General features: G+C 41.5%; 1 protein-coding gene across 1 annotated transcript in view; it reads right to left on the bottom strand.

Moving 5' to 3' along the window:
* Positions 1 to 2,269, bottom strand: part of mmp25a (matrix metallopeptidase 25a) — a 37,649-nt gene extending 35,380 nt beyond the window's left edge. Inside the window, exons 1-2 of the mRNA XM_014192270.2 lie at positions 1,006 to 2,269; positions 173 to 305 (exon numbers count right to left, since the gene is read on the bottom strand). Coding sequence (XP_014047745.1) covers positions 173 to 305; positions 1,006 to 1,107 — 235 coding nt within the window. The 5' untranslated portion in view covers positions 1,108 to 2,269. The remainder of the gene's footprint in view (positions 1 to 172; positions 306 to 1,005) is intronic.
* Positions 2,270 to 9,223: the final 6,954 nt, after the last annotated feature.

The following is a 9,223-nucleotide window of genomic DNA, read 5'->3' as shown; positions in this document are numbered from 1 at the left end:
TGAAAATGGGAACGATTTTTTTTCAAAATGCGCTGTGGCGCCCCCTATCCTAGGGTATCCTCAAGAGGTTAATAACATTTAGGTATTTTGTCCATTTAGCAATAATAAATAAAAAATTCTCCAATTAAACATAATTAGACTCAGGGATGCAAAAGTATGCTAAAGAGTTTACCCAGTGTTCCTGTCTCTTCTAGCCCAGCAAACCTCTGCATCTGGCGGAGAGCTTTCTGTATGCCCTCCCTGGTCTGGAGCCTCTCTGTGCGGGGGTCCGGAGGGGGCAGGTACCCATACCGACTCAGCCAGTCCTCCACAGAAAGAGAGAGACACACACACATGCACAGAGTGATTCCTAATTCCTTTATATATTACAGAATATTTTCCACAATAATGTGAAGAAAGCATTTTTTAAAAGAAGTGATTGAGTGCGTTTGTGTGTGTATATGTGGAAGAAACAAAAAGACAGCTCAAGAATGACACCATACACACACACATGCATGTACACACTTTGTATACACACTCTCTCACACACACACACACTGTGAAACTATCTCCAGTATGCATATACACTGGCCTCAGTTCCAAGGAATATTGTAAACATGCATAACTTTATGCAATTTATTGCTAAACATTAGCCAGCCCACATTTATTTGAGTCTAATGAGCTTTTCTTTTGTTTAAAACACATAACTAACATGAGTTTTCTTTACATTTAAAACACATAACTGAAACATAACATTTACGGGCAACACCACAGTCAAATAATTCATTGCAAATGGCAGTATGGATCTAGTGTAAATCATTAGTAGGGTCCCAATACTAGCATTGAACATAGTATGCCAATCTGGATATTTGAACAATGCCTATGTATAAAAACGTATTTAATATCTAATGTGTACATCTTACATGTCATATGAATCTGAGGGAATGTCATAAATGCAAATAATGAAGGTTATTAAATTGGTTGTCATTATTGGACTGGAAAAAGAGTGCAGGGTTTCCTACTTACCACTCCACGAGAGTACTGGTCAGCCGTTGGGGCACACAGCCCGATGGAGATTGTTAGAAGGAGCCCTGCTCCGCTCACCAAGAGCAGACGATTATAACACATAACTAACCTGAAAATGCGTTTGCTCACCACGATCTCTCGTAAAGATGGGCTACACAGGATGTCCGTTTCATTCCACAGAGTGTGTGACCACTTAAGCAGTCAAATGCTTGGCTCATAACCGCTGGCTTCTCGTAGGCTACTCAACCTGAAACCTTTGCAGCTCTCTGGATAACTCTGATGAATCAAATAAATAAATAGATATAAAAAACCTTTTTCCAGAGTAAGCAGAGAAAGCACAAGATGGAGAACAGTTCCTCAGAATAGTTGAAGATGCTTCTTTAGCAGAGCTCTGTCTCTGTCTGTTTTTCTCTTGCAACATCCCCTGAGACTAGGCTGGGCCTGCGCATGGATGGACATACTGTATAGATCAATAGGACGCACTTATAGTCAGTCAGCAGCCCCACCCCACCCTTTTTTTTCTGGGTTCATTTTCTCATCCACTCCATTCTGGTAAACACACACACATACACTTTCTGTTTCCTCTCACTCTGCAGAGCACTTGTTTAGAAGGTGGACATGTAAACAGCTTGTCCTGTATATTGCTCTTTATACCCCATCCTGAAAAGGAGCTGTCCCACACTGCATCGAACCCATACCCCGCCTCTGATCTGGGGATGATAAGTTCAAGAGTTCAAACATCTTCATAGAGTATGTCCAAATTGATGTCAAACGATGATATCATCGGCGTACAGAGGCGACGGCAAACCGGCAAGAGAACTGACCCTGTGTCATACACATACCCGCATGAATTCAGCAGAACCCACGACACAGACAGTAACAGTATTCACCACGCATTTTTCATTCAAAGCAGAGAGATGTGTATCTTTTTGTGTCACCGCTGTAAAGGGCCAGACGAGATGAAGGAGAGAGGAGGGATGGAATGTAAGAAATAATCAATAGAGGGTCTGAGAGAGGATATGAATGGGGGCGAAGTATGGAAAGTGGGGGGGTGATGAGGTCCTGAAACAGTGGGTTCCACTCCTTCCTGTTTGCTGGGACTGATGTTTGACACCCCCTGGGAGAATTCCAACCTGTTGAGTATTGTGTTTCTAAAAATAGATTAGATAGAGGATGTTTATGAGGAAGATTAAAACAGAGGAAGACAGCTGGGGATTTACGGAAAGAGAGAACGCAATACATACACTACATGACCAAAAGTATGTGGACACCTGCTTGTCAAACATCTCATTTGAAAAATAATGGGTTTTTATGGAGTTGGTCCCCCCTTTCCTGCTATTACAGCCTCCACTCTTCTGCGAAGGCTTTCCACTAGATGTTGGAACATTGCTGCAGGGACTTGCTTCCATTTAACCACAAGCGCATTAGTGAGATCGGGCACTGATGTTGGGTGATTAGGACTGGCTCACAGTTGGCATTCCAATTCATCCCAACGGTGTTTGATGGGGTTGAGGTCAGGGCTCTCTGCAGGCCAGTCAAGTTCTTCCACACCGATCTCAACAAACCATTTCTGTATAGACTTTGCCTTGTGCACGGGGCATTGTCATGCTGAAACAGGAAATGGCATTCCCCAAACTGTTGCCATAAATTTGGAATCACAGAATCGTCTAGAATGTCATTGTACGCTGTAGCGTTAAGATTTCCCTTTACTGGAACTAAGGGCCCGAGCCCGAACCATGAAAACAGCCCAAGACCATTATTCCTCCTCCACCAAACTTTACAGTTGCAACTATGCATTCGGGCAGGTAGCGTTCTCCTGGCATCTCATGTTGCTCAAATAAACAGCAAATTTGGTTTAAAAAAAAACAGATAAAGCAACACATCATGGCAAAACGCCTCTCCACTATTTGACCAAAATAGTTTCTGTGTATGCATTGATATGTAGGCTGTGTGCCTTTACATTTTTTTTATGTAGTTCTGTCCTTGAGCTGTTCTTGTCTATTCATGTTTTGTATTATGTCATTCTGTATTATGTTTTATGTGAACCCCAGGAAGAGTAGCTGCTGATGGGGATCCTAATAAAATACCAAACCCAGATTTGTCTGTCGGACTGCCAGATGGTGAAGCGTGATTCATCACTCCAGAGAACTTGTTTCCATTGCTACATAGTCCAATGGCAGTGAGTTTACACCACTTCAGCCGACGCTTGGCATTGCGCATGGTGATGTTAGGCTTGTGTGCGGCAAATCGGCCATGGAAACACATTTCATGAAGCTCCAGTCTGCATGTGTGTTTGTATTTAATATCTTATTCTAGAACACAAATGGAAAATTTTAATTGGAATAAGAATCAACCACCTTTATGCCTATAATTTGATTTCCATGTACTGTACCTTACTGAACTCTCGAGCAGGTGACTTGATGGTTTGGTGTGCTATGTTTAGGGATAAAAAAAACGACCTCCTATGCCACTGACTCTAGAGCACAGCAGTGTGTATGTGTGTGTGCATTAGGGATGCAACAGTACAGTGGGCTCACGGTTCGGTATGTATCACGATTTGTGGGCCACGGTAACGGTACGGTATCTTTATATTTAAGAAAAAAGAACACATCACCCTTTAAACAATGAACTCTTTATTTTTCCTATAGACAAATAAAACTTTCCATTCAGAAAATGGCAGCGTGACTGGCTAGGGGAGTCAAGGGGAGAAAAACAAAATTAAAAGTGCTTCTTAGCTTTGACAACCTGTAGGTGCTTTGCCTTCTCTATTTTAAATAAACAGGGTACATACTTGTATAGGCAATACAATCTTTGGCTGTGAATACTCACACTGCTTTTGTTATTTCTTTATGTTTTGTTGTTGGAAGGCAGCAGCGAGAGATTGTTGTGTTTTCGCTAACGAGTGGACTCCCCTTGCTCCAGCTCCACCTGCAAGGGATACGGCCGGGTGAGGGCGACGTAAACGACACATCATGCTAGAAGTGTTTCCACTCGAGTAGCCGACAGTGGCAAAGCAATGCTTGCAGACTGTATTTTGTTTGTTTACGGTCTTCTTACCCTCGTCATCGTATTGAACGCTGAATCCAAAATGTTCCCACACAGCGGATTTGAAAGACGACAGTGCTTCTTCAAATTTACTTCTCTCGGTCTCGCTAGCGCTCAACATTATCACCTTGTAGCTGAGAGAATATTCGTTTTTAGTTTCCCATTTCTTCATGGGGCCCATTTAGGGAGGTTTCTTACTGAGATGTCATTGCAAATCGTCCATTGGTTGTTTAATTATGGGGGGTTGCCACATTTTGAGACATTGCTGTGGATTAAAGTTTGTCAGCCCTCAGGAGCCCCATAACGGCTTGGTGTCCCAAGCAGTTGCCTGCCAAGCCTGTTCACAAGCTGCAAGTCTAGTTATGTGGATTTGAATGTACAACGTGCGGGTAGTCTGCAACGCAATAAACACATTTTGGTAATTATAGGAAAATGACAGGCATATCGTAATTCCGCGGTTCACATGTGCGTATTGAACCATAGGGGGCGTACCGAACCGTTTGACAACATACTGTGTACCGTTGCATCCCTAGTGAGCATGCATATATATGTGCCTCCATGTCTGCCTCCAGGTCAGGTAGACTGTAGATGTGTTCACAGGTGTTCCTGCTGTAGGGGTTGCAGTAGCCGATCTCAAAGTCAAAAGGTCTTGAGGATCAGGTCTCTGAAGTCGTGCCTCTCTATCAGACGAAACAGCTCACTACCCTGCTGCCCACCGTAAACTCTAGTCTGAGAGAGAACGCCAGACAGACGTTAATATACACACAGAGCTTAGACATACAGTACAGTCGTTCACAGTCACATGCAGGCAAACACAATTTCAGCTACATCATCAGTACTTACATTAACACAATGTTCACTCCTACATTAACACAAACACTCATAACAAAACACATACACATGCTCACATAGACGCATCCACATCTCACATTGATTAACTGCTACTTGAATGAGTCATTATTCACTCATTTTACAGATATAAAAGTCAATATCAAAGGGATAGACTTATGTTGCTCCTATCTCCCTTAGGGTCAGAAAATGTGCGGTGAAACGATACTGCATGAATCTCCTTGGATCAAATTCCATCAAGTCTTACATTTCTGGCAGTGAGAGAAAGTGAGAAAAAGATAGAGAGAGAAAGAGATGTGGATAGAAAGAGATTGTTTAAACTTGAATGTAGCAAGAACCATTGAATAACCAAAAATACTTTACATTACATTATTTAAGTAATAAAAAACTATTTCAGTAATACTTCAAGAATTGGAAATTGTTTTTATTGTCCCAATTCCCTACTTCCCTTCACTACCATCCTATCTTCTCTGTATCATTCCAATTTCATTTTTTCGCACAGTGTGAGAACAAAAAGGAACACTTCACATATTAATTGGTGGTTGCACACCAGTCATAATTTTCCTGCATACTTGACTCATAACCCGCAGTCCCCAAGGTTATATCCGCAGGGCGGCAGATTTAGGGTCATAAAATATTGTGTTGATGAAGGGTGGGTGGGTGGGTGGCGGGAGGATTGAATAAAGAGAGAACAATACCTTAAATACATAAATATATCTATAGGCTACGGGTTATAGGTTTTTCTTTCATTATTTTAGGCTATCTCGCATTAGTGCGGTAAGCCTAAGCTTTAGGGCCTGACATAGGCTTACAAGTGCCAAATAGCCTACCCAATCGCCAAATGCTTTGTGGAATGGTTAGAAAAAGTTAATGTTATCCACTGAGGCAAAAAGGACAATGTCAGTGGTTAATTCAAGAGAAAAGCTGCAAATGGAGAGTTAAAAATAGAGAGAAGGGAGGGCCAGAAAAGTCATGTTTGGGAAAGATTTGGTAAAGTGGTAAAAGAGGATGATAGAAGCACCGGTACCGGTAGAAGCACCGGTGTGCTGGTACGTCAAGGGAACTGTTGCTTACTGTTCAGATGTGTTAAATGGAAACTGAAATCTAGACACTGACTGTGGGTCTATAACCTCTTTCAAAATACAGAAATCATCTCCGTATGAGCAATTTGCATCATATGATGCAAAACGCAGCATCATATGGCGCAAAATGCATCATACTGGATCATTTCTGTATTTTGAAAGTTACATATCTTGACAACTTGATTGCTGATAAGCCCAAGAAAAAGGGGACTACGTCAACAATGGACTAATGAAACAAATACCAAAAGATTTTTGAGGTGGAGTTTTCCTTTAATATTAACTTTTGCAGAGTTAAGCATTTCACGCAGTAAAAGAATATGTCGTGGAAAATTGTCTTAAGAATAACACTTCTTACAAGAATTTGTAAATTCAATATAGACTTTAATACAGAGTAATAAAGCCGAGCCGGTCCGCGGACAACAACTGCCTTCCTTAGGCCCCGGCTCTGCTTTTATGCATATACAATACATAGGTCCATCCTTTATGTAAATGAAGTAAAACCTCCTATGCGTTCTGCCACCTTTTTCTTTCAACCCAATGGATAACGCCCATATCGGCTTTTAGCTCTAGCATATTGATGGCTAGACTCTCCTCATATGGATATGAAAATAATGCATGCATTGCAGGCTTACGCATGGCATATATTTAGTCATGGCCATACATACAGCTTGCCTGGCCGTTCCGTGGTTCCTACTTGGGGATGTATGGCCACCTGTTTTCTCCACTCAGGGTCAGCTGTCAGTCTCCTCTTTTGTTAGCTAATGTATTTCTATTTTTCTTCCCTCAGCAAGTCTACCTTTCTCCCACAGATACACCAAATGTAGGCAACATTTTTACTCAGGAACAGGAATGGAGAAATATGATTTAATACTTTCAGCATCTTGAGAGAATGCGAATGTGCTGTAGATACCATCTGTAGAGGTGCTATCTTTATCAGCATGATAAAAGCTGATATGATGAGACACGAGGTCAGTTGTTCACATGTGAAACCATGTTCACATGTTTTCAAATACCTTCAGAAAGTATTCACACCCCTTGACTTTTTCCACATTTTGTTGTGTTACAGTGGGATTCAAATACATGGAATTGTCTTTTTCTTGTCAATGATCTACACAAAATACTTTGTAATGTCAAAGAGAAAGAAAAGAAAAATCAAACAGTAATATATATTGACTAGATAAGTATTTAACCAACTGAGTCAGTCAATACATGTTAGAATCACTTTTGGCAGCAATTACAGCTGTGAGTCTTTCTGGGTAAGTCTCTAAGAGTTTTCCCCATCTGAATTGTGCAACAATTGCGCATTATTCTTTTCAAAATTCTTCATGCTCTTTCAAATTGGTTGTTGATCATTTTCAGGTCTTGCCATAGATTTTCAAGCAGATTTAAGTCAAAACTGTGACTCGGCCACTCAGGAACATTCACTGTCTTCTTGGTAAGCAACTCCAGCCTTGTGTTTTAGGTTATTGTCCTAATGAAAGGTGAATTAATCTCCCAGTATCTGGTGCAGAGCAGACTGAACCAGGTTTTCCTCTAGGATTTTGCATGTGCTTAGGAAGTGTACGTTATTTATAATAAGGGTTACCTGGAAAAAATCAGATCTCTGAAATTAAAATGGTTGGCCCTCCCTTCAGCAAAATATATTTTAACTAAACCCTCCATGAACACTTGAAAAAAACAAGTGACCCTCCCCTATACCCAAAATAATGAAAACATACAGTGCATTCAGGAAAGTATTCAGACCCCTTCACTTTTTGTTACATTACAACCTTAGTTTAAAATGGGTTACATTTTTTATTTTATTTAACCTTTATTTAACCAGGTAGGCCAGTTGAGAACAAGTTCTCATTTACAACTGCAACCTGGCCAAGATAAAGCGAAGCAGTGCGACAAAAACAACAACACAGAGTAACACATAAACAAACATACAGTCAATAACACAAAAGAAAAGAGAAATAGAAAAATATATGTACAGTGTGTGCAAATGTAGAAGAGCAGGGAGTTAGGCAATAAATAGGCCCTAGAGGCAAAAATAATTACAATTTAGCATTAATACTGGAGTGATAGATGTGCAGATGATGATGTGCAAGTAGAGATACTGGGGGGCAAAAGAGCAAGAGGGTAAGTAACACTATGGGGATGACTTAGTCTGGTGTGCTATTTACAGATTCACTGTACCTGTACATGTACATAGCCATCGGTAAGCTGCTCAGACAGCTGATGCTTAAAGTTAGAGAGGGAGATATAAGACTCCAGCTTCAGAGATTTTTGCAATTTGTTCCAGTCATTGGCAGCAGAGAACTGGAAGGAAAGGCGGCCAAAGGAAGTGTTGGCTTTGGGGATGACCAGTGAAATATAGGACACAAATGACCGAGTCACCCGCTGGTTCCTGTCCTTACAGCGATTCTCTTTCTCTGTCATCCACAGGTCGAGGGCCCAGCACGGCAATGCGGACGCCCTATCCTGGAGGGATGCAAAACTAGCCCTTAGCATGCCCCCCTCCAAGTCAGGGCTAAGGGGGGTGGGGGTGGGGGGTATCCCAGGAGGTCTATCCCGGGGGATGGTAATAGAGGGGAGGTACGTGAGGCGACGTTGGCTCCCTCTGCTGGGAATACGGGAGCTGGGCACCCCGACACGGACAGCTCTAAGTGGAGGTAATTAGAGGAAAGTGCCAACCAGCCGTGGAGGCCAAATAAAAGGAGCACAGTGGCACATCGCGAGAGAGACCGACACCAAGCCACAGTAGAGAAGAACGACCGAGCCAAACCTAAGTGATTTTCTTTGTTAAGTTTATTTTCTGTGTTAGTAAAGTTGTTTTTGCGGACTAAAGCCTCCCAGTCTGTGTCAATTTCTGCACGCTCAACCCAACACCCCACGGTTTACCACAAATGTAATTTACACATCCTGTATACGTATGTTTATAAATTCATCATCCATGGAAAATCATTTTACAGATGACCATGATGGTGTTAAAAAAAATCCCCTAATCTGCACTGGATACTTTTTTTGTCAAGCAGGCATGATGAATAATCAGTATGTTTAAATCACTTTACATTATGAGTAAAGTGTTTGACATCACTGTTGACCTCAATGGCAAAAAAACGATAATTACAGACTTGAATGCTGTCTATCACTTTTCGCGCCAAACGTTCACTCATCACTTTGAATCTGTAACGTGTGAGATGAATTGAGTCAACAGGAAGCGGGGTGTAACTCGTGTTTTTATTCCAAACTGCCATCTA

Source organism: Salmo salar, chromosome ssa03 (genome assembly GCF_905237065.1).
Source record: "Salmo salar chromosome ssa03, Ssal_v3.1, whole genome shotgun sequence".
Classification (NCBI taxonomy): domain Eukaryota; kingdom Metazoa; phylum Chordata; class Actinopteri; order Salmoniformes; family Salmonidae; genus Salmo; species Salmo salar.
The sequence above is the reverse complement of the archived record's forward strand: the minus strand, read 5'-3'. Positions and strand labels throughout refer to the sequence as shown.